The 26,601-nt window shown below is 40.7% G+C and overlaps 1 protein-coding gene across 2 annotated transcripts in view; it reads right to left on the bottom strand.

Moving 5' to 3' along the window:
• Window positions 1-26,203, bottom strand: part of LOC126942239 (zinc finger protein 626-like) — a 32,498-nt gene extending 6,295 nt beyond the window's left edge. The window contains exons 1-4 of one of the 2 annotated variants that reach the window (XM_050769601.1): window positions 26,049-26,203; window positions 8,861-8,987; window positions 8,252-8,347; window positions 7,763-8,020 (exon numbers count right to left, since the gene is read on the bottom strand). In XM_050769601.1, the coding sequence (XP_050625558.1) occupies window positions 7,938-8,020; window positions 8,252-8,347; window positions 8,861-8,987; window positions 26,049-26,051 (309 nt within the window). In that variant the 5' untranslated portion in view covers window positions 26,052-26,203 and the 3' untranslated portion in view covers window positions 7,763-7,937. Of the gene's footprint in view, window positions 1-7,762; window positions 8,021-8,251; window positions 8,348-8,860; window positions 8,988-26,048 lie in introns of those variants that run through there. The other variant, XM_050769600.1, reaches the window with a different exon arrangement.
• Between the last annotated feature and the right edge of the window lie 398 nt (window positions 26,204-26,601).

Below are 26,601 nucleotides of genomic sequence, written 5' to 3'. Positions count from 1 at the left end.
TCTCATATTGGGGTTTCAAATATATAAAGCAAATACTAACAAAACTGAATAAACACAGAGAGAGCAATATGATTATAATATGACATTTCAATACTCCACTTTCTTTAATAAAACAAGAGAGAATATTAGTAAGGAAACAGAAAGCTAGAAGGCAGTAAAAAACAATGATTTCTAATGAAGGTATAGAGAACGCTCCTCAACAACAACAGAATACACAGCCTTCTCAATAGCTCATACAACTTTCTTCTTTATAGACCACCTGTTAGGCCAAAAACAAAGCCTTAACACATTTTTTAAAACTGAAATTTTATAGATCACTTTCTATAACAAAAATGGAATTAGAGTATAAAACAATAATATAAATAATTGATAAATTTAAAAATATATAGAAATGATACAACACACTATTAAGCATGCACTTGTTGAAATTACTGGGCTGGGTGCAGTGGCTAATGCCTGTAATCCCAGCACTTTGGGAGGCCGAGGTGGGTGAATTTAACTCCATCTCAAAAACAAACAATCAAAAAAGGAATAATATTGTGAAGATGTCTATACCGTTCAATTTAATCTACATAATTAATGCAATATTTTTCAAATTTCTCATTGCATTTTTGAATAAAAACAGCAAATCCAAAAGTATATGGAATCTAAAGAGATAATAAAGTACCCAATAATCTTCAAGGAATAACGTTGGAGGCATTACAATTTCTGATTTCTAAATACATCAAAAAGCTACAGAATTAAAACAATTTGGTATGAGTATAAAAGTGAAAAAGTAGACCAATAAAACAGAATGCAGGCCGGGCACGGTGGCTCATGCCTGTAATCCCAGCACTTTGGGAGGCCGAGGCGGGTGGATCACGAGGTCAGGAGATCGAGACCATCCTGGCTAACACGGTGAAACCCCATCTCTACTAAAAATACACAAAAAAATTAGCCGGGCATGGTGGCAGGCGCCTGTAGTCCCAGCTTCTCGGGAGGCTGAGGCAGGAGAATGGCATGAACTCAGGAGGCGGCGGAGCGTGCAGTGAGCAGAGATCGCGCCACTGCACTCCAGCCTGGGCGACAGAGCGAGACTCCATCTCAAAAAAAAAAAAAGAAAAAAAAAGAAAAAAAATGAATGCAGCATGCACGTTAGCTTTCACATAATTATTGCAGCATTGTTACTGAAAGCCAATAGGTTAAAGCAATGCAAATTTCTGTCACCAAGTCATTCAGTAGATAGAAAAATACTGGAATCTCATTCAGTTTTCAAATAGCAGAAAATAGTCTAACTATTAAGATAAATATTGATGACATTATGCAAAATAAAATGAGCCAGCCAGAAAAAGACAGAGATTGTATGAGATATATAAAGCAGTTATACTCTTAAAAACAGAAAACAGAGTGGTGTTTGAAAAGTGCCACGAAATGGGAAGAATTGGTAGTTGTTTAATATGTAGTGAGATTTAGCTTTGCAAGATAAAAACATTCTAGTGATATGTTGCATAACAATGTCAATATAATTAATATGACCAAACTGAGTATTTAGAAATATGTACTTATCACTCTCTCAGGCAAAACTGCAGTGGCATTATCTCAGCTCACTGCAACCTCCACCTCCTGGGTTTAAGCGATTCCCCTGCCTCAGCCTTCTCAGTAGCTGGAATTATAGGTGCACGCCACCACGACTGGCTAATTTTTTGTATTTTAGTAGAGACGGGGTTTCACCATGTTGGCCAGGATGGTCTCGATCTTCTGACACCATGATCCACCCGCCTTGGCCTTTGAAAGTGATGGGATTACAGGCATAAGCCACCGTGCCCAGCCTAGAAAATCTTGTTGTTAATTTTGTTATGTGTTTTTGACACATAACACATAAGTAAAAATAAACAACAATACCTAAAATAGATACAGAGTAATTATTGTTTTTAAATTATCTTCAGATTCAAAAGTGTTTCTCTGACACAAAATTAATATAGATTCACAAATAAATAGACGTTGAAGTTGGGAGAGATTTTATGACTACTCACCTAGACAGGATTAAAAAACTGTTACAGGCCAGGTGAAGTGGCTCACGCCTGTAATCACAGCACTGTGGGAGGCCGAGGCAGGCAGACCACCTGAGGTTAGGAGTTCGAGACCAACCTGACCAAAATGGTGAAACCCTGTCTCTACTAAAAGTACAAAATTAGGCAGGTGTGGTGGCGCATGCCTGTAATCCCAGCTACTCAGGAGGCTGAGGTAGGAGAATGGCTTGAACCCAGAAGTTGGAGGTTTCAGTGAGCTGAGATCCCACCATTGTACTGCAGCCTGCATAACAAGAGCAAAATTCCCTCTCAAAAAAACCAAAACCAAAACCAAAACCAAAACCCTGTTACACCAAACCTACACAACAAATATACAAGTGACACAAAACTACAGGGGTAATATTTATACAGGCAAAGAAACATAGAAATAATTATATTGGCAATAGACAGATGGCTTTTTCATATTTCATTTTGCTCTACACTGTCTTAAATTGTACAGTTAAATATTCTTATATACAATTATAATATAAACTAAAAAATGTTATATACAATTATAATATAAACTAAAAAATCAACACATAATTAACTGGTGTGATGTGACATACCCAAAAATATATAACACAAAATATTAAATTACAAAAAAATTAAAACATGGGATGTAAAACAAGTAGATCCATGTATTCATGAAAGGAATCTTAGAATATAAGGTAAAGTAATACAAAGATTACTTGAAGATTTAAAAAAAAGCTGAGAACTTCCCAAATTTTAATGTAACAACAACAAAAACTTCTAACCAGTAATACTTGATTCAAAATTATTTTACTTCAAAAAGAGTATAAAGACTTTCCAAAATAAAAGTTCGGTGTTCATCACCATTAGCACAATCTTACAAGATATACCATACGGGGTTGTGCGCCCTGGCTCACACCTGTAATCCCAGCACTTCGGGAGGCTGAGGCGGGTGGATTGTCTGAGGTCAGGAGTTCAAGACCAGCCTGAATAACATGGAGAAACACCGTCTGTACTAAAAGTGTAAAAGTTATTCGGACATGGTGGCGCATTCCTGTTGTCCCAGCTACTGAGGAAGACAAGGCAGGAGAATTTCTTGAATCAAAGAGGTGGAGGTTGCAGTGAGCCAAAATCCTGCCATGGTACTCCAGCCTGTGCGATAGAAAAAGACTCCATCTCACAAAAAAAGGCCAGGTGCAATGGTGCCCACTGCACTCCACTACTGCACTCCATCCTGAGCAACAGAGTGACACTCAGTCTCAAAAAACAAAACAAAAACAAAAACAAAACAAAACAAAATCAAAATGATTGTTCATAAAACCTTTAAAGTTCTTTTATAGAATATAAAAAACGTAAGTAAATGTGCATAAATCAGCCGGGCACAGTGGCTCATGCCTGTAATCCCAGTGCTTTGGAAGGCCAAGGAGGGTGAATCATAAGGCCAGGACTTTGAGACCAGCCTGGCCAGCACGGTGAAACCCTGTCTCTACTAAAAATACAAAAATTAGCCGGGCATGGTGGTGCACACCTATAATCCCAGCTACATGGGAGGCTGAGGTAGGACAACCACTTGTACCTGGGAGGTGGAGCCTGTAGTGAGCTGAGATTGTGTCATTGCATTCCAGCCTGGACAATAGAGTGAGACTCTGTCTCAAAAAAAAAAAAAAAAAATTCTGCCTAAATTTGTTAATAAATATACCATATAATAACTGGAAAATATAGAGACATAGCTTTTGTATTAAATTGAAATTGTTATAAAATTAAAACATATTGTTTTAACTTTAAGATATAGGTAATCTCCAGTTTTCAAGATGATTACAAAGATAATATTTATAGACTATATGCAAAAGAAAGTAAAAAATAATGCATGCCAGTACAAAATTAAATAAAAATTAAGAAAGTAAAGCAGGAAATGAGAAAAATAAAACTACTAGAAACACATAAAACAATCACAATATAATGGGAAATAACAACTTCATTTCTTTAAGCAATCATTTTAAATATAAATTAATTAAAGTACTTAATAAAATAAAATGTAATCTTAGGACTTTGGAAGGCCAACGTAGGCTGATCACTTGATCCCAGGAGTTCAAGACCAGCCTGGGCAACATGGGAAAACTCTGTCTCTACAAAAAAATACAAAAAACTAGCTGGGTGTGATGACACATACTAGTAACCCAGCTACTTGGGAGGCTAAAATGAGAGGACAATCTGAGTTTGGGAGGTTTGGATAGCAGTGAGACATGCAAATCAGCCTGGTTGACAGAATGAGGCCCTATTTCAAAAATAAATGAGGTCAGGCAGGTGGCTCACGCCTGTAATCCCAGCACTTTGAGAGGCCGAAATGCGCAGCTCATCTGAAGTCAGGAGTTCAAGACCAGCCTGGCCATCATGGTGAAACCCTGTCTCTACTAAAAATACAAAAAATTAGCCTGGCATGGTGGCGGGCACCTGTAATGTGGAAGCTGAGGCAGGAGAATCGCTTAAATCCGGGAGGCGGAGGTTGAAGTGAACTGAGATCGCACCATTGCACTCCAGCCTGGGCAACAAGAGCAAAACTGCATGTCTAAATAAATAAATATATAAATAAATAAAATTATATAAAGAAAAAGAAATATGGTGAAACACTGTCTCGAATAATAATGCAAGAATTTGCAGGGAATGGTGGCGCGCCTGTAGTGCCAGCTACTCGGGAGGCTGAGGCAGAAGAATGGCTTGAACGCGGAAGGCGAAGGTTGCAATGTGCTGAGATTGTGCCAGTGCACTTTAGCCTGGGCAAGAGAGTGAGACTTCCTCTCAAAACAACAACAACAACAAACAAAAAAACTACACTGAAAAAACACGCTAATACAGAACTTCAAACAGTAAGATTAATGTTTACTCATAAAATCTGGTATAACACATGGAAGTATCATTACAAAAACTTGTCAGGCCAGGCGCTGTGGCTCACGCCTGTAATCTCAGCACTTTGGGAGGCTGAGGCGGGCGGATGACCTGAGGTTAGGAGTTTAAGACTAGTCTGGTCAACGTGATGAAACCCCATCTCTACTAAAAATACAAAAATTAGTCAGGCACGGTGGTACATCCCTGTAATCCCCGCTACTTGGGAGGCTGAGGCATGAGAATTGCTTGAACCCGGAAGGTGAAGGTTGCAGTGAGCCAAGATCTCACTACCGCACTCCAGCCTGGATGAGAGAGGGTAGGTAACTCCTCCTCAAAAAAACAAAACAACAACAAAAAAAACTGTTGAGGTAACTGCAATCTTTAACTGTTATTATGTACTCATCATATACAGGTATTTTGAATCATTGGCATGCACTGTGTGGCAGTAAAATTTCAGAGAATATGCAGTATAATTATAAAAAGATTCTAATGAGAAACTTTTAATAAATTAGCATTTAAAAGAAACTAGAGTTGATTTTTATGTTTTAAATATATGTTATTCTTACATAAAACTGCTGTATTCCAACTTTAGAAGCAAAGAATAGCCTTACATTGTTAAATATAGAAAATATATATATATATTTTGCAGAATAGGGTTAGACCCTCTGATACGTAAAACAAATATTAGGAAATAAATTCTGTTATTATTTATATACAGGGTGAAGAAAGTAGATGAAAATCCCATAATTTTATAACTACTTATAACTAGTAACTATTTATATTTAGTAACTATAACCATTTAGTAACTATTTTCATAAATATGGAGTGCTTACTAATTATCTAATTTACTTTTGGCATACCATGCAAATTCTAGCATATTGTCTAAATATCTGAATCTAAAATTACAAATTTGAAAGAGAATATAGAAAGAAAGAAATGTATAAGGAGAGTGACATCAGTAAGATGAAAAGAATAAAAGTGCTCTATTTTCATATCCCCTTAAAGCAAAAAAAGTCAGCCATCCCTGACCAAAAATGACTTTATGAGAGAACCAGGCATTATGGTTCACACCTGTAATGACAGCTACATGGTACATTACTGTTGGAGAAATGCTTCAGGCCAGGATTTTGAGACTAGCCTTGGTTATGTAGCAAGACGCCATCTCCAAAATAAGTGCCTCTAAGAGAGATTTGAGATCCAGGGATGGAGTTGTGAAATGCTGTTAAAGCTTCAGTTCGAGACATGTTCTATTCAGAAGGCAGGCCCTCATTCAGGTGGGAAATTACAGGACCCCTGTTCTTGGCTACAGACCAGGATAGGGTTCACCCAACTTGGTCCCACAGAGAATTCTGAACTTACTCTGTAACCACCACAGACTCCTCCCAGCCCCGGTCTGGCAGAGGTCCTGCTTTGCCAGAGACCTGGAGGAAGGCACCCATTTACAGCCATGTAGGCAGGCCTGCAGACTTTGGCCTTTACCGTGGTTCCTGAAACAGTTCACTGACTCAGTTTCAGTTATGTGAGCCACAGTTTATAGTCAGTTCTGCCTATATAGAAACCCACAGTTACCTGAGGAAATGTTCTCTGGTACTTACTGAAAGCCACACTCATCCACATCCTGATTTAAGGCCCAGCATATGCAGACCTGACTGCAAAAGCATGCCCTAGGTCTGCGCTACAGAGCAAAGTCCTAAAAATATGCAGTCTGTCCAAAAATAAAATGGAAATTACAACTACCCAAGCCCCCGTAACAGGCCAACTGAAGGTGAACCCTAGTGGAGACCCAGCATCCTTGTGACCAAGCTACAACCCCTCTTCACTACAAATTCAGAGGGCATCTCATCACCCTAAGGGCCCAATAAAAGAAAATCTTTACCTTCTAAAATCAGTTTATGAAAACTTGAAGAGGTGTTTGTTCTATCAAATTCAGATACCAATACAAAACTATATTGTGCCCATTGTCAATGCTTCTATTTTAATGTAGCACTGGAAGTATGTGGCAGAAGAATTACTCAAAGAAATAAAAAAACTGAAATTAAAAAATAAGTAAAATGCTATTTGTAGATCATACAATCTTATATTTAAAAAACCATAAACAGTATATTAAAATCTGTCTAAACTAATAGATATACTCAGTAAATTAGCAAAATATAAAATTAACATACATCTATGGTTTCATACATATCTGATAAAATGGAAGAAGAAAAAAATTTTATTGACTATACCATTAAATAATAAATTTCTGAGGAAAATATTAACCAAGGAGGTAAAAAATCTTTACAATAAAAAAGGAAAGGCCGGGCGTGGTGGCTCAAACCTGTAATCCCAGCACTTTGGGAGGCCAAGATGGGCAGATCACGAGATCAGGAGATCGAGACCATCCTGGCTAACCCGGTGAAACTCCGTCTCTACTAAAAAATACAAGAAAAAAAAACTAGCCGGGCGAAGTGGCGGGCGCCTGTAGTCCCAGTTACTCAGGAGGCTGAGGCAGGAGAATGGCGTAAACCCGGGAGGCGGAGTTTGCAGTGAGCCGAGGTTTGGCCACTGCACTCCAGCCTGAGCGACACAGCAAGACTCCGTCTCAAAAAAAAAAAAAAAAAAAAAGGAAAAATTAGAAAAGATACAAATAAATTTTAAAATATTTTATCTATGAATTGAAAAAATAAGTATTATTGAAGTGCCATATTATCCAATCTATAGATTAAATAAACCTCCTATTAATTAAAATTGCAGTGGTACTATTTTCACAATAATGGAAAATACAATTCAAAAATTTACATGAAACTAAAATGAACTTTGAATAGCCAAAGCAACCATGAGGAAAAATAACAAAGCAGAGGGATGTCATACTTATAATTTCAAACTATATATTTCAAGACTAGATAGTAATAAAAACGGAATGGACTGTGCAGAAAAATGAATAAAGAAAATTCAACAGAAACTATTACTCTCAGACATTTCAGACCTGATGCAAAAAGAGAACTTTGAGTAATTTTAGTTTCTCAAAATCATGCAGATATTTGTGTGTCCCAAAAATTAAGGAAAAGCAGCCACACTGTACAGTCTCTTTATGCCATGAAGAGGACTTTGGCTCTCACTGTGAACTTGAAGGAAGCTCACTGAAAGAAAAGGAAAATCCTTAGAGAATTTAAAAGCATAAGACAGATGATGCTCCTTTGTAAGAGCAAAATTAAAAAAGAAAAAACAAACAAACAAACCAACCCAGCTGCCCGGGAACTATTTCCTTTGGAACACAGCTTCCCAAATCACACTTTAAGGACTGGCTTTCTCTTTGACCTTGGGACCCCTTATCTGTGTCGTCTGTTGTATTCATTTTCACTCGCACCTACCTGGGGATTTGGCAACCATCTCATGTCTCTTCATAGTCCAAGGTTTTTTTCCTTGCTCCAGACAGGTGATCAGGTCTGGCTTAGAAACAGGAATACCTGTTTTATTAAAAATAAAGAACATAAATCTTGCTTATATTCTCCAATTACAAGCTACTAATGTGCTCAGCAGAGAGAATGTGATAAAATATGCTAGTAAATTAATACAAAAATACTAAGTTATAACAGAAATTTCTAAATAATTAGAAAATACTTTCAACTTGTAGGTTTCTTAATTTCACTATCTGGTTCTACTGAATCAAAAATTGGTGGTGGCAATCAAATTTTCAGGTGGGAGCAACAATATTTTATGCCACTAAATTTCTGGAATTACCACTAATTTAGAATGAAGAATACAGCTCAACTCAGGAATGTGGAAAGTTTGGATTAAGATGGAACACGTTGAAGAAATTCTTTTCTAAATGAACAAATTCTGAAGATTTTCTGGAAAATGGGGATCTGAAACTCTTTTATGCAAAGAATAAATTACTAAAAAAATTCTACAAAAATAAATAAATAAATAAATAAATAAAACATTTAGGGTATATTATTATGTACTCAAGTTATCCTCACCAAGGAAGACCAGGTTTCTGTAGTTCTCTAACATCACATCCCTATATAAATTCCGCTGTGCAGTGTCCAGGCAATGCCACTCCTCCAGAGAGAATTCTATGGCCACATCTCTAAATTGCAATGGTCCCTGAAAAACATACACACACACACACACACACACACACACACACACACACACACACACACACATATTTTTACCAAGTGGGCATGGGCGGAATTTTTAATTTGACTTAAGGTGAAATGAGCGAGTAAAGAGAACTGGTTCTGACTTACAGGACTGACTAAAATTACCCAATAAAATGATTTCAAAACAGAAGTATTATCTAATGTATTCACTAACTCTGAGAAGAAAGAACAGCATAAGATCCACATAAATTCATGTATTTTTCTAGATAATAAAGTATAAAATTAAGGGCAAGAACATGAACATGTATATTTTTGAGTGCTATATTTACATCATACAGAATGAGTTGTGAATATTTTTCAGATGGAGAAGACATGTTGAGTTAGAAGGCATCTCTACAGTTGTAATATGTACAATAAGCTGAAGACCTCGTTATGCAGGTCCCCCCTCCCCCCCAGAAGATCTGGAATAAAGTCTGATTGATTTATTTATTTAGAGATGGAGTTTCGCTCTTGTTGCCCAAGCTGGAGTGAAATGGTGCCATCTCGGCTCACCGCCACCTTCACCTCCCAGGTTCAAGCAATTCTCCTGCCTCAGCCTCCCAAGTATCTGGGATTGCAGGCATGCTCCACTACACTCGGTAATTTTTTTTTTTTTTGTATTTTTAGTAGAGATGGTGTTTCTTTATGTTGGTCAGGCTGGTCTTGAACTCCCTACCTCAGGTGATCTGCCCCCTCTGGCCTCCTAAAGTGTTGGGATTACAGGTGGAGACACCGTGCCCAGCTAATTTTGTGAATTTCTAATAAGTTCACCAGTAATGCCAATGTTTTTGGCCCAAGAAGGATATTCTGACAAACATCTAGTAAGTGGAAGAGCCTGTGTTTTTCCCACTTTTTCTAGCCTGTAAACAAACATAATAGCCTTCATTCACCATGGAAACATATGTAGAGGAAAAAAAGGACAGTTGCCAGATTAAATGTGATGGTTTATGCACATCAGCTGCATAAAGATACTTAATAATAAAGAGGAAAATAATTAACTCTATAGTGAAAAAAATATATCAGAGAGATTTAACCAAGTGAATCATTAACCATTAACTTCACTAGGACAATTTTTTTTTTTTGAGATGGAGTCTTGCTCTGTCGCCCAGGCTGGAGTGCAGTGGTGTGGTCTCGGCTCACTGCAAGCTCTGCCTCCCGAGTTCACACCATTCTCCTGCCGCAGCCTCCTAAGTAGCTGGGATTACAGGTGTCCACCACCATGCCCGGCTAATTGTTTTGTATTTTTAGTAGAGATGGGGTTTCACCGTATTAGCCAGGATGGTCTTGATCTCCTGACCTCGTGATCCACCTGCCTCGGCCTCCCAAAGTGCTGGGAATACAGGCGTGAGCCACTGCGCCCAGCCTAGGACAAATTTTTATGATGTGCTAATGCACACGGAAGAACACAGCATCACTGTTGAAATATTCCTCCCCCAAAAAAATAAATTATAGTCTGAATGTAACCATAAAGAAACATCAGTTTTAGGCCAGGCACGGTGGCTCATGCCTGTGATCCCAGCAATTTGGGAGGCTGCGGGAGAAGGATCACAAGGTCAGGAGTTCGAGACCAGCGTGACTAACATGGTGTAACCCTGTCTCTACTAAAAATACAAAAATTAGCCGAGTGTTGTGGCAAGCACTTGTAATCCCAGCTACTTAGCATGCTAAGGCAGGAGAATTGCTTGAACCTGGGAGGCAAAGGTTGCAGTGAGCCGAGATCAGGCTGCTGCACTCCAGCCTCGGTGACAGAGCCAGACTCCGTGTCAAAAAAAAAAAGAAACATCAGTTTTATACAAACTTTAAAATACAGACGACTGCTACGTTCTGTAATTTTTAGTAGTAATTTTAAGTAGGCTTCATTTAGCACCCTAAAGAGCAGGTATCTCCTAATAACTTTTTTCAGAACTTTCTGGGTAATAAATGCCATCCCACTTAAATAAGCATTTCCTTTTCTTTTGTTTTTTTGGATGGAGTCTCGCTCTGTCCCCCAGGCTGGAGTGCAGTGGAGCCATCTCGGCCCACTGCAAGCTCCTCCTCCCGGGTTCACACCATTCTCCTGCCTCAGCCTCCCGAGTAGCTGGGACTACAGATGCCCACCACCACGCCTGGCTAATTTTTTGTATTTTTAGTAGAGACAGGGTTTCACTGTGTTAGCCAGGATAGTCTCGATCTCCTGACCTCGTGATCCACCCATCTCAGCCTCCCAAAATGCTGCGATTACAGTTGTGAGCCACCGCACCTAGCCTAAATAAGCATTTTCTTAATCCTGGTCTGCATACAGCTAATGGAACACACAGATGGAGCCTCATCATTACATGTTCTCCATCTTTACTAAGGACCACAGTTTTCCCCGATAGAAATCTTGAGTATCCACATCTTTTCATGTTCAACAGCCACAAAGGGAACATTTTAAAAATTGCAGATCCTAAATTCTTGCTGAGAATTCTACATGGCATATAAGAAGCTATGATGCAGAGAATAAAGAGAAGGCTCTGGAATACAGGAAAGAAATATTTTTCAGAGACTCCTGAGTGTCATAAGAATTTAAAGACGTAATTAAACCAAACTCATTAGGGAGGAAAAACACAAGTAGAGAAGTAAAGGTTTGTGAGTACTAAACGCATGGCAGTCCAGGAGGCAGAGTCGACACTGCTCTTCATCTGAGACATGTTTACCTGAAGAAAAGCCACTTTTTTTCTTTCTCCTCCTCCTCTGAAATTCCTTCTGAGATGAGATTCTCTAGACAAATTACACCTGAATCTTGAGAATATGTCTTTAAAGGTTTCAGTACCACGTTTACCTGTTAGCATGACATCAACTGGCAGAAAAACAAAGATAGAAAAAGTCCACCCATTTCTGTCCTTTAAAACAGAAGACATTCAGGAACAATAAGCTGCTCCATGAAGATAAAAATATAAATTTCTCTTTCCTGTCCTCAGATGCTCTCCCCTGCCACAGACACCAGCCATTTCTGCTACAGTAATGGAAATAAGCGCCACACTGACCTGTCCCTACCAAACCCAAACAGAACAGGCCCTGTGACCACCCTTTAGTCCAAAGTTGGAACTGAACTCTCATGAATGTATTTTGAAGCCCTCATACTTGATTCTGGTCTTACCTGAGTCACACAAGGGACTTCATAAAACAACATGGATGTTTCCACCCAGAATAATAATCAGAAGCTGTGGAGAGGGCACAAGAAATTTCTGCAAATTGGCCATGTGATCCTAATGAGAAGCCTCGGCTGATAATCACCAAGATAAGCATTTTCTCTCAAGCTTTAACAAGCTTATAAATCACTTGGTAATTTTGGCCCCAATTTATGTAATGTGACTACGGAGGTCTGAAAAGGGTCCATGAATGGGTGTTTTAAACAAGTTCCCTGTCAATGCTGATGTTGCTTCCCCTTGGCTCATTATTAGCATTAGTTAGAGAAGCAGGCACAGCACAAGGTCCCTTACACTCAGCACTCTTGTCACAACCAAATACTTCTGGCACAAATAAGGACAACCTATCTCCATCTAAAAGTTTTGTAGCCTTTGCTGGTTCTTTAAAGTTTACAGAAAAAACAGAAGGCAGCAGTTTCTGAATAAGTCTGGATTTAAAAAACATGTACACATGTACTAATGCAATGTTTGTTAAACAGGTACTATGTGCTCAAGAGTATGATACAGAACACTGTGCTGGGCATAACACATTATGTGATTTAATTCTCATAACACCCTGGGAGCTGGTACTAAGTGTATAATAATTTTCAGGATTTAGGTAAAGGGCCCAGCATTTTTGTTGCTTCTTCTGTTTCTCTGCCGTCAAATTTTTTTAAAAACTGCAAAAAATTAAAGCTAAATATAGACAGATGAAAGAAACATGGAAAGCAAGAGTTTAATGTAGTTTACAGAAAATTTTATTCTGTTTATATTTACATTTTTGTGACTTGTGGAGCAACTACTGGATATGCAGGAATGGAAAACAAGTTCCTAAACAGAATGTCTCTGCAAACACTGGTTTTAATATAAAATTTAAAAACCAAGATCCTACAACACATAATTTATTTTTCCATTTATCTGTTTTTTGGATTTCAGGAAATTGTAAGCACCAGCTCTAGAAAGACAATAGGATTCACCAGCCAAAACTCTGATCTCTTCTACAAGGTTCTGTGAGGCAAGACTCCAGGGTAGGGTCACACCTAAATAAGGCCTCCAAAAAGGGTGAATCTCAACAGAACTGGGTCAGGAAGTGGACCCTATGTAGAATTCTGTTCTCTATGCCACTGGGGTATTTCCAGTTCTGTTTTTTCTAAGCTTACCTAAAAAAACCTTAAATCCCAGAGTCTGTGTAATTTTAATCTTTTCTAGCCACTGCCCTGTCAACTCCATATTATATGCTAATATGCAATTTAAACAAATCCCTTAAGGTTTTCTAGGGTAAGTTTATTAGGAAACAAATATATACACTTAACAGGATGAAAGAAATAGAAATACTGCTGGGCCTGTTGGCTCATGCCCGTAATCTCAACACTTTGGGAAGCTGAGGTAAGTGGATCATGAGGTCAGGAGTTCAAGACCAGACTGACCAACATTTTGAAACTCCGTCTCTATTAAAATTACGAAAATTAGCTGGGTGTGGTGGCGGACACCTGTAATCCCAGCTATTCAGGAGGCTAAGGCAGAAGAATCACTTGAACCCAAAAGCCAGAGTTTGTGGTGAGTCGAGATTGTGCCACTGAATTCCAGCCTGGGTGACATAGGGAGACTCCATATCAAAAAAGAAAAAAAAAAAAAGAAATTATAACAACAATTCTGTTCATAAATATCCTTTCAAGTATAGACATCAGAAGTCACAATATAAAGTGGCAAATAATGTCCAATATTTTGGGCATATCTATTTGTTGTACCAACCATATGATGGTTCAATTATTTACTCAGTTGCTAGTGTAGACTAAAAATTTCTGGATTGTAGGAACCATGACTGCTTCATGTTTTATTTTAATGGTCATATGAAATGGAAGTTACTAGTTTATCTATTTGGGTCTCCAGATGTCCTCCTTGTTTATCATCCAAGTACCAGGAAACTGGAGAAACTCTCATCTGGGTACCTACCAAAGACACCCCTTGTATGAGGGGATGAACAAACACAGGATGATTCATTTCTCTTACACTGAGAAAGAAGCAGAATTAACTACTCTTGTCAGCCGGACACAATTCTGCTCTGGACATCCTCAAATCCCTCAAAGACACCTGGATGATTGTGAGAGAACTCCCAGTGACCTGGGACTGATGGCCCAATGATAAGCCAGGCTGGAGAGACTCAGGCTGATTCTCAATGAGAAATGGAACTGCCTTGGTGAAGCTCCAGAAGCTGGATCACCTGTCCTGATTTGCTAGCTCTTGGGTAAGAGAAAGAACACAAATACTGTACTCCAGTATCACGTTTTACAGGTAAATATAGTTGTGGTCATAGCTCTGGATACTTTGTGGCCTTGTTCTCTCACTTTTAAGATGCTTTTTTATACTTACACATATTCTGTCATCAGATTCTATTTCCTCCTGGAAGCTCTCACATCACTGTAGCAGGTCAATGAACAAGATGTGAAAAATCTCACAGAGTCACACTCCCAAATGGGAGCTGTAAGCTGTCTAGGTTGACATCTCGCAATGCAGAAAATGCCTTTTGTTAGTTTTCTGTACATTCTCTATCCAAAGTCCGGCCCTTTTTTGTAAATTCCAGGCAGAGGCCAGATGTTACCTGCAGATTCTAGGTAGGATCTACCTGGCTCTGCATCCTTTGGTGTTACAGCAAGTGGAATACAAATGAAGAAGAGATCCCCTCATAGAGGCTGCTCTAGCACATTCTAAATGATAAATCTACATGGAACAACAACAACAAAAAAAGCTGACACAACATGAATATTAAGTGGACAGTTTATTTGGGTAAAGTTTACAGATTATAACCTGGGAGCAAAGATTAAAGTTGCCTGGAATCTACACTTCGATTAGCAGCAGTTACAAGAAGATTTGTAAAGACAACAAGAGAAACAGAGTGGGCTGACACGAAGTTGTCAGAAATTTCTATTTATTTAAAAAAATAACATTGATTATTAATTAGATATATATCGTTATAGTTTAGGGTATGGGATATAGTGTCCAATGTGGCATTATTAGTTTAATTTATAGCTACATGTGGCAATACTGAACAGTTTTAAAAGATGAATACACAATTCAAAGGGAGGAGAAAGACATAATTGCACTTTTATTTTAACATCTCTGAGTTTGATAACTAAAAGGACTTGCATTTTTCAGATAAAAGTTTTTTAATTCCCAAATCCCAAGACCTGGATTCAAAATATGGAGCTGCAGATTTAGGGCTTGAGTGGCTGGAGCAGCAGCACATGTTACCTGCACATTTGTGAGCTTTTTAGCAAGGGAAGGAAGACAAAAATGGAGATTTTCTTGTCTACATGTCTACTCAATGCACACATGTTACTCTGCTTGGGTTTATGGGCCCCATGGTCTCTGAATCAGTTTCAGGATTGAAGATAAAAGAGTCATTGAAAGAGGTAAAATGACTGATTGCTGCCCTGTGAAATTCATAGAAATCTGATCTAGACTTTCTAGAAGTGACTGTAGAGGACTATAAATAACAAATAGGCAGAAACACAATTCTGCCTGCACATTTAGGGGACAGCATACACTTCTCTGCACAAATGTGAGTTAACTGGAAGCCTGAGAGGGAACGTCCCCTCTAGAGTAAATTCTGGTTGGCACCGTATGTGTTTATATCACGTCTGGTAATTCTAGACTGTTTGGAAACAATAATTAAAAGAAAAATTTTCTCCAGCCCCAGAGAAACTCCACAATAATAGAACAGAAAGAAAATGGTTTTATTACATAATTAAACTTGAATGTGACATGCATCATAGTCAATCTGCTTAAGAGACTGCAAAGATAGAAAGACAGCCACCATAATCAGTCCACAAGTAGAAGAATTTCCAGCACCATATCATACATAGTTCATCCTAAATTCACCTGGAGATTGAAGAGGTCATCTGTGTATGCTAATTACTTATATTCAATGACAAATAAACTTTTCACCTCTTCATAACAGGAGGTAGTTTAGCAGCTTGAAGCCAGGTGCCTGCTAAACATAGGCTCTCACTCTGCTACAAAAATGGCTGAATAGTGTTCTATCTTTTTGGCTATTTACATTTTAGAGCAGTGGCTCTGTACTCCTTGGCAATGGGCTACAGCACTCCTGCTTGCTTTCTCCTGAGTGCTAGTGTCCTCTCTTGACCTCTAGCATCCGCCACTGAGGCACAGCTCAGAGCACAGTTTACAGTTTATGTGAACTCCATTTGCCACAGCAGCACTCGAGGGTTATATCAGAAATGGAAGCCTGAGCTACAGGAGGAGAGCCTGCAGGCCTCCTGGGTAGAATTTCACCTTCACAATAATGGAAATGGGAGCAGTGTTTCCGCCTCAGTTTCTACTTATAATGGTGACAAGGAAAAGATACTGCTGAATTTCCAGCATGAGTCCAGATGGAGATAGCTCCAAAAGTTATCTGTCTCACTGTGACAGCCTGCCTTATTCAGAAACCATGGGATATTAATAGGGTTTCTGAAACAGACACCCAAAGCATTGGAGAGAAAAACAGATCTCCATCTGAGCAAGATTCTTTTGAGAGAAAAAAGTTAAAACGATCTTAAGAAAAAGCTCCTGTAATCCCAGCACTTTGGGAGGCCGAGACGGGCGGATCATGAGGTCAGGAGATCGAGACCATCCTGGCTAACACGGTGAAACCTTGTCTCTACTAAAAAAAAAAATACAAAAAACTAGCTGGGCGTGGTGGCGGGCGCCTGTAGTCCCAGCTACTCGGGAGGCTGAGGCAGGAGAATGGCGTAAACCCGGGAGGTGGAGCTTGCAGTGAGTTGAGATCCGGCCACTGCACTCCAGCGTGGGCGACAGAGCGAGACTCCGTCTCAATAAAAAAAAAAAAAAAAAGAAAAAGCTCAGTTTACATATAAGATTGTTGATGTCAGCCAGAAAATATTCCCCTAAAAGCAATTTCTCTCTAAACACCCAAAGTGCACAGCTACTCTAAGCATGAGAAACACGTGCATTATGAAGGAAGGGGGCAAGGCCGGGTGTGATGGCTCACGCCTGTAATCCTGGCACTTTGGGAAGCTGAGGCGGGTGGATCACAAGATCAGGAGTTCAAGACTAGCCTGGCCACTATGGTGAAACCCCATCTCTACTAAAAATACAAAAAAATTCACAGGGCATGGTGGTGGGTGCTATAGTCCCAGCTACTTGGGAGGCGGAGGCAGGAGAATCACTTGAATCCGGGAAGCAGAGGTTGCAGTGAGCCCAGATAGTGCCAGTGTACTCCAGCCAGGGGACAGAGTGAGACTCTGTTCCCCTAAAAAAAAAAAAAAAAAGAACAGGGACATATTTTCAGAAGAATTTTATAAAGTTCCATTTCCATTTCTGCTGTGCTCTCTTAGCCATTGAATGGGGGTCTATACTGAAATATATCTCACAACTTCCAATGACACATTTTGATGAAAAAAAAGAAACTGACTGTGTTCATACACTGGAATATATTAGATCTTGCAACATAGCTAATTGAAGAACTACTATAGTTTTTGGGTGGCCACATCACCTGTCTGTATTTGTCCTGTAACAGCCGCATACAAATTTAGTGAAATAAAAGATACTAAAATTGTGTTTACTCATAATTATCCTGATTGAATAAAGTAATAAACATGTCTGACTAATATCTACTAACTGTAACAATTTGGTTGTAAATATTCTTTGGATATTAGATATAAATATCTAAGTATGAATAATTTTAATGAACTAGTCATAATGTATGTAGCATTTTTAAAAATTAAAATTATACATCAGTTAGGCTGGGCGCGGTGGCTCATGCCTGTAATGCCAGCACTTTCGGAGGCCAAGGATGGTGAATCACGAGGTCAGTTCGAGAACAGCCTGGCCAATATAGTGAAACTCTGTCTCTACTAAAACCATATAAAAAAATTAGCTGGACCTGGTGGCTCACAACTGTACTACCAGCTACTTGGGAGGCTGAGGCAGGAGAATTGCTTGAACCTCGGAGGCAGAGTTTGCAGTGAGCCGAGATCGCACCACTGCACTCCAGCCTGGGCAACAGAGGCCGGGTGTGGTGGCTTAGGCCTGTAATCCTAGCCCTTGGGAGGCCGAGGCAGGTGAATCACGAGGTCAGGAGATCGAGACCATCCTGGCTAACACGGTGAAACCCCGTCCTCTACTGAAAATACAAAAAAAATTAGCCAGGCATGGTGGCGGGGGCCTGTAGTCCCCAGCTACTCAGGAGGCTGAGGCAGGAGAATGGCGTGAACCTGGGAGGCGGAGGTTGCAGTAAGCCGAGATGGGCCACTGCACTCCACCCCCGCCACAGAGCGAAACTCCGGTGGGGGGTGGGTGGGGAATCTATTCTTCAGTTAAAACATTTTATGTTTCAAAAGCATAAATAACAGTATTAAAATAACCATTTAAGTGATTAATTCAAAGTAAATATTGTGGCTTTATATTCATACTATTTTAGAAAATACTGTTTACAGCTCATGCCTGTAATCCCAGCACTCTGGGAGGCTGAGGCGTGTGGATCACCTGAGGTCAGCAGTTCAAGTTCAAGCTGGTGAACATGGTAATATCCCATCTCTACTATAAATACAAAAACTCAGCCAGGTATGGTGATGCATGTCTGTAAACCTAGCTACTCAGGGGACTGAGGCAGGAGAATCACCTCAACCTGGGAGGCAGCAGTTGTAGTGAGCAGAGATCAAACAACTGCACTCCAGCCTCGGCAACGGAGTGAGACTCTGTCTCAAAAAAAAAAAAAAAAAAAAAAAAAGAAAATATTGTTTAATTTATGTGAATGCAGGTTATCTACAAACATTACACATAACTATGCTAATTGCTCTGAAGTAATAAATAGAAAGCAAGGTACAACTACAGACTCAACTGTTCAGCTTATACCCTGAACTGTTCTTGCTTTCACAGTGTACGTACTTCAGCCTACAAATATTGGATAGTTACCTTGGATTATCAGGTTTCTGTCACAGAAACTGAGTATCATTTAGTCTTTATTATTCTGTATTGCTACCTTTAATCTTATCTTTGTGCTAAGCTCTATGTGCTCTTAGAATGAGCTTTTATCTAAACAAATCTGTGTCTACTTTAAAGGAATAAAAATCAAAAAAATAAACTTTTCAGAACCAAAAACAAAGCCATAAATCTGAAGTACTAGTTAAAGATAATCTGGAGTCATAAAAAATGACAAAAGCGGCCGGGCGCGGTGGCTCAAGCCTGTAATCCCAGCACTTTGGGAGGCGGAGACGGGCGGATCACGAGGTCAGGAGATCGAGACCATCCTGGCTAACACGGTGAAATCCCATCTCTACTAAAAAATACAAAAAGCTAGCCGGGCGAGGTGGTGGGCGCCTGTAGTCCCAGCTACTCGGGAGGCTGAGGCAGGAGAATGGTGTAAACCCGGGAGGCGGAGCTTGCACTGAGCTGAGATCCGGCCACTGCACTCCAGCCCGGGCGACAGAGCGAGACTCCGTCTCAAAAAAAAAAAAAAAAAAAATGACAAAAGTTTTATTTAGTTGTTGACATGATTTACGTATATTTCAAATAAGCAGAGAAAAATATCTACATATATTCTAAATTCCTTAAGAAAAGAGGGAATAGCAGCCAGGCGCTGTGGCTCACGCCTGTAATCCCAGCACTTTGGGAGGCTGAGGCAGGCAGATCACGAGGTCAGGAGATCGAGACCATCCTGGCTAACACGGTGAAACCCCATCTCCACTGAAAATACAAAAAAAAAAAAAAGAAAAGTCCGTTGGGCGTGGTGGCGGGCGCCTGTAGTCCCAGCTACTTGGGAGGCTGAGGCAGGAGAATGGCGTGAACCCGGGAGGCAGAGGTTGCAGTGAGCCAAGATCGCGCCACTGCACTCCAGCCTGGGCAGCAGAGCGAGACTCTGTCTCAAAAAAAAAAAATAAAAAAATACAAAAGAAAAGAGGGCATTGCAAAAATTTTTTTGGAACTTCTGAGACTTTTTGAACTCTTGGACAACTGAAATTAGCACATTGTATGCACTTGAAATAATGTTTATGGGGGAAAAACCAGAAGAAAGCTATTATATGATATCCATAAGTGCACAAGACCAATGCAACAGAATAGAGAGCCCAGAAATAATGCCACCCTCCTATACTCATCAGAGTTTTGACAAAGCTGACAAGAGGATTGTGGGAAGAATTCTCTCTTTAACAAACGAATAACAGGAATAACTACCTAGCACTATGTAGAAGACTGAAACTGGACCCCTTCATTACACCATATACAAAAATCAACTCAAGATAAATTACAGACTTAAATGAAAAACTTAAAATTATAAGAAACTCTGCAAGAAAACATGGGGAATAACATTCTAGACACAGAAACTGGCAAAGACTTCATGATGAAGATACCAAAAGCAACTGCAACAAAAGCAAAAATTGACAAATGGGACCTATTTAAACTAAAGAGCTTCTTCACAGCAAAGGAAACTATCAATAGAGCAAACAACCTACAGGATAAAAGAAAATATTTGCAAACATTGCCTCTGACAAAGGTCTAACATACAGAATTTATTAAGAACTTAAACAAGTTTACAAGAAAAAAAGCAAACAACTTCATTAAAAAGTGGGCAAAAACATGAACAGACGCTTGTCAAAAGAAATACATGTGGCTAACAAGCATTATATATTTAAAAAAAAAGGTCCTCGCTAGTCATTAGATAAATTAAAAGAAAAACCACAATGAAATACCACCTCACACACACCCATCAGAGTGGCTGCTTTTAATAAGCCAAAAAATAACAGATGGGTAAGGTTGCAGAGAAAAGGGAATGCTTATACTCTGCTGGTGGGAGTGTAAATTAGTTCAATGACAGTAAAAATCAGTGTGGTGATTCCTCAAAGAACTAAAAATGGAATTATCATTTGACCCAGGAACCTTATAATTGGGTATATACCCAAAGAAATATAAATTATTATATTATAAAGACATATTCACATGCATGTTCACTGCAGCACTATTCACAATAGCAAAGACGTGGACAGGCCCTGAATGCCTATCACTGGTAGACAAGATAAAGAAAATATGGTACAGTCAGATGCGGTGGCTCATGTCTGTAATCCCAGCATTTTGGGAGGCCAAGGCAGGTGGATTGCCTGAGCTTAGAAGTTTGAGACCAGCCTGGGCAACATGGCAAAATCCTGTCTCCACGGAAAATACAAAAAGAAACATTGGCTAGGCATGGTAATGCATATGCGTAGTCCCAGCTACTTGGGAGGATGAAGTAGGAGAGAACTGCTTGAGCCTGAAAGGTTGAAGCTAAAGTATGCCAATATCATGCCATGGCACTCTAGCCTGGGCAAAAAGCCTGTCTCCAAAAATAAAATAAAATAAAAGATTTAGTAAAAACAAAACGTGGTACATAAACATCATGGAATACTCTGTGGTCATTAAAAAAAAAAAAATGACCATGTCCTTTGCAATAACACTGATGAAGCTGGAGACAATTATTCTTAGAAAACTAACACAGGCCGGGCGCCGTGGCTCACGCCTGTAATCCCAGCACTTTGGGAGGCCGAGGTGGGATAATCACCTGAGGTCAGGAGTTTAAGACCAGCCTGACCAACATGGAGAAACCCCTCTCTACTAAAAATACAAAATCAGCCAGGTGTGGTGGCATGAGCCTGTAATCCCAGCTACATAGGAGGCTGAGGCAGGAGAATCGCTTGAATCCGGGAGGCAAAGACTGTGGTGAGCCAAGGTCGCACAATTGCACTCCAGCCTGGGCAACAAGAACAAAAATACGTCTCAAAAAAACAAAACAAAACAAAAAACAAAAAAAGAAAACTAATGCAGAAACAGCGAACCAAATGCATGTTATTATTTACAAGTAAGAGCTAAGTAAGGCCGGGCGCGGTGGCTCAAGCCTGTAATCCCAGCACTTTGGGAGGCCGAGGCGGGCGGATCATGAGGTCAGGAGATCGAGACCATCCTGGCTAACAAGGTGAAACCCCATCTCTACTAAAAATACAAAAAATTAGCCGGGAGTGGTGGCAGGCGCCTGTAGTCCCAGCTACTCGGAGGCTGAGGCAGGAGAATGGCGTGAACCCGGGAGCTGGAGCTTGCTGTGAGCTGAGATCGCGCCACTGCACTCCAGCCTGGGCCACAGAGCCAGACTCGGTCTCAAAAAAAAAAAAAAAAAAAAAAAAAAAAGTAAGAGCTAGGTAATAAGAACACATCAACACAAAGAGAACAACAGACAGTGAGGCCTAGTTGAGGGGGGAGGGTGGGAGCAGTAAGAGGACCAGAAAACATACCTGTTTGGTGCTATGCTTAGCACCTCAGTGACAAAATAATCTGCACTCCAAACTCCCATGACATAATTTTAGCTTTATAACAAACCCACATGTGTACACCCGACCAAAAATCAAAGCTTAAAAAAAAAAAAAAAAAAAACCCTGTGTGGGAGTGGGAGAGAGTGCAATGTAGGTGAAAGGACTGATTTTCATTACAGATAGTGGCCCAGGTGGTACTGTATTCTGATTTATTTTTGTTTGCATGCAGACATGTGATTATAAACAGGAAGTCCAGAACCTTAGGTTGGTGGAGAAAACAGGTTGCTGTTGCAGATTCTGTGTCTAGGGGTGGGTATATGCCCAGAGACTTGTAGAGACTTCTGGGTTTTTGGCAAGAAACACTAGGATCAAAAATGCCATGGTGAAGTTCCTGAGGGTGGTGCTTAGTCCTGGAAAGAGTGTGGACATGTCAATGTCTAGTGTGTGTGTTTGTGAGTGGGTGGGAATCCTGTGATGGCAGCTGCAGGAAAAGGGGGTCTGTCATCAGAGCTCTTTCCTCTAAGTTTTCAGTCTTCTGTCACCCTGGAAGAAGACCTTAAATCACAGGACAACAGGCAGTGTGGCAGCCTGTGTACAGGAGAACAGAGCCTCCCATTTTCAAATACTCAGAGCTTTGTTCCAGGTCAGGCCTCCGTGATACCTTTTTTCTGACACCAAATCTGTAGAGTTTGCTGAACATCAAACAATTCTCCAACAACAACTCATTGCCTAATATTTGAATTCTGACCCCACCCAGAGTCAGCATAGACCCTGATCCAGAGCTCATTCTCACAATATTGTCCTCACTGCAGATGCCAATCAAAAACTCCATAGGCCCATCTATACTTCTGAGCTACTGTTTGAAAACTGAGGACTCCCAAACCTCCCTGAAATTCAATAATTTGGTAGAGCTACTTACAGAACTCAGCAAAACACTGTAGTTATGTTTACCAGTTTCATATATAAGATGCAGCCCAGGAAAAGCCAAATGGAAGAAATGCATAGAACAAAGAAAAGAGATGGGGAAAGATGAAACACATAGATAATCCTGGAAAATATTTGTGATTAATAAAATTCTCCATCCTTTGTGTGCTCCAGGAACAGTATATGGAAAGAAACGCCCTTCTCATTATGACTTAGATGGTGCCCTCTTTTCTTACCTATCACACAGCCAGACACATACTCTGCACATTTTCTCCTTTTTCTCATTAAGAAATTCAGTTGAATTTGTCTTCAGTGGTCAAAATAATTTTTTTTTTTTTGAGATGGAGTCTCGGTTTGCCACCCAGGCTGGAGTTCCTTGGCACCATCTCAGCCCACTGCAACCTCTGCCTCCAGGGTTCAAGCAATTCTCCTGCCTCAGCCTCCCAAGTAGCTGGCATTACAGGTGGCCACCATGACTACTGGCTAATTTTTGTATTTTCAGTAGACACAGGGTATCACCATGTTGACCAGGCTGGTCTGGAACTTCTGACCTCAGGTGATCCGCCTGCCTCGGCCTTCCAAACTGCTGGGATTACATGCCTGAGCCATAGCGCTCAGCCTAAAATATTTCTTAATCAAACTTTACTTAAGTTTATCTCCATCCCTCAGGCTAGTGAACTTTGAGCTGCCCTCAGTCTGAGTCAACATACAACCCCATTTTATGTCCCTCCTAAGAACACACTGATTTCAGGGTAAGACATTCTCTGATCTAAATTCTGACTTTTTCACCCTCCATTTGCAATTCCCCTCTCACCTTCCTCTGAAATCTTGTTTACTCCTCCCTACAAAAGAAAGCCCTTTTCTGCCTACATTTTTTGCAAGCCATAAAGATCTTTTAGTCAGTTGGTACTTCTTCCTGTTGCAATACTTTTTTAGGAACTCATTTTTTTTTTAACGTAAATCTAACATTTTTATTTTAGAAAGTGTAAAAAGTGCCTCAAAACCATAACAACTTCATTACCAGAAAGACCCTCCCAGTTTCCTTTCATCTTAATCTTAACCGCATCTGCCTGTGGGGCCCCAGCTTTCCAGGGCTCTGTAGCTTCTTTCAGAATAAAGTCTCCTTCCATGGCTGGGGTGAGCAGTCTGAGATATCTGCAGGGGAGACTCCCGAGTAAAAACTAACAGTGCCTTTAATAACCTCCTATTAGCCGCGTGCGGTGGCTCACACCGATAATGCCAGCACTTTGGGAGGCTGAGGCGGGCCTGATGCAGAGTTCAAGACCAGCCTGACAAACACGGAGAAAACCAGTCTCTACTAAACACCAAAATTAGCCGGGCGTGATGGTGCATGCCTGTAATCCCAGTTACTGGAGGGGCTGAGGTAGGAGAATCACTTGAACCCGGTAAGCCGAGATCACGCCATTACATTCCAGCCTGGGCACCAAGAGCGACACTGTGTCAAACAACAACAACAACAACAACAACAAAAACCCTCCTGTTGCAGGCTTAATATTAGCCTTAGCTTGGAGACACTAGGTTCAAGCTTTAATTTCCACGTCAGAGTTATTCACTTGGTTTTTGAAACTAACTGTTAGAAAATCAGTGAAATTACTCACAGTGTTTACATAAAGGAAGTTTTAAGATGCTTACTTTTTTTTTTTTTTTTTGAGCCGGAGTCTCGTTTTGTCTAGCAGGCTAAGATGACTGGATCTCAACTCACTGCAACTTCCGCCTCCCGGGTTCCAGAAATTCTCGTGCCTCAGCCTTCCAAGTAGCTGGTACTAGAGGCACGTGCCACCACACCCAGAGAGTTTTCGTATTTTTAGTAGAGACGCCTTTCACCACGTTTGCCAGGCTGGTCTACAACTCCTGACCACGTGATCCACCCGCCTCGGCCTCCGAAGTGCTGGGATTGCAGGCTTGAGCCACCGCGCCCAGCCAGGAAGGGATTTTGAACCCTAATGCACTTCCTGTTTTTGTTTCCCTCCCCTGTTGTCTGGGATCAGACCGCACACTCTAAGCTGATCCCGGTAACCTTAGACCGAAACTTTTTCCAAATAAGGTAAAGGCGCGACTTGCGAGAAAAGGAAAAGGAGGAAGAAGAAGGAGTAGGGTTGATTTACAACTTTTACAACTTATGACCAGAAAGTTAAGTCATTTAAGAGGAACTTTGTTGTCCTAACACCTCTTTACCTCAAGTGATCCACCCGCCTCGGCTTCCCAAAACGTTGGGATTACAGGCGTGAGCCACCGCGTCCGACCCCATAAATTTTTAATAGGAGAAAAGAGAAACTGTAAACCCAAAGGAACAAAGCTCTTCCCATTCATGAACCCGCACCCCGAGTCGGGATTCTCCCCTGCCCAACCTCCCCCGGTCCCTGCACAATCTGGGAGAGACGCCACGCTGCGGGTGCAGAGCTGCCCAGAGAGGGCTCCACGCCAGGGCACAGTCACCGCGCAGTGAAGAGACAAAGCGCCCGGGGACCCGGCTGTCAGCACAGCTGCCATCTTATGGCTGAACGGGATTGAGGCCGAGCTGGGCAAGGAGAACTGGGGACGCAGATTGTGGAACTGACTGCGGGGAGGCCTGAGTCCCGCCACAGTCACTTTTCACCGGTTCCAACCAGTCCCTCTCCTCTCTCGGACCGGCACTCTCACCATTTTTGGCTTCCAGGAGGTCCCGGTGTCTTAGCTGTGGATCTCCCAATACCTGCAGGACACAGGACCACACAGCCGGAGCGTCCAGGAGCAGTGAGAACGAGACCTAGAGCTCTGACTACAGCGAGAGACAAAGGCCTCACCAAACCCGGAAACCGCCCTCTTCGCTCCAGCTGCCTTTCTGATTGGACGGTTTCCAGCCCGCCGTCCCTGATTGGATAATGCTTAAGACCCCGCCCCCTCAGGCCCGGAGTGACAGTAGATGTGATCAGACGCTGGGCTGAGTGAAGAAAGAGTGACAGCCTAAGCTGCAGCCTTTTCAGGCAGGGCTTCCTCCCTGAGCTGAGCCAAGCCCACCCCAGAGCCTGGGAAAATTCTCTTTTCTTTACTCTCTCTCTCGTTGAATGTATTCAAAAGGTGAACAGAAGTATTTTGCTCTCATATTAATAATATATAAATAAAACTTTTTTTATTTTTTTACTTTGGCAATAATGTATTGTCAATACTAAAGGTAATTTTGATAAAACGTTATAAAAGATCAAATTTGTCATTT

The sequence above is a fragment of the Macaca thibetana genome, chromosome 19, assembly GCF_024542745.1.
Source record: "Macaca thibetana thibetana isolate TM-01 chromosome 19, ASM2454274v1, whole genome shotgun sequence".
NCBI lineage: Eukaryota > Metazoa > Chordata > Mammalia > Primates > Cercopithecidae > Macaca > Macaca thibetana.
The sequence above is the reverse complement of the archived record's forward strand: the minus strand, read 5'-3'. Positions and strand labels throughout refer to the sequence as shown.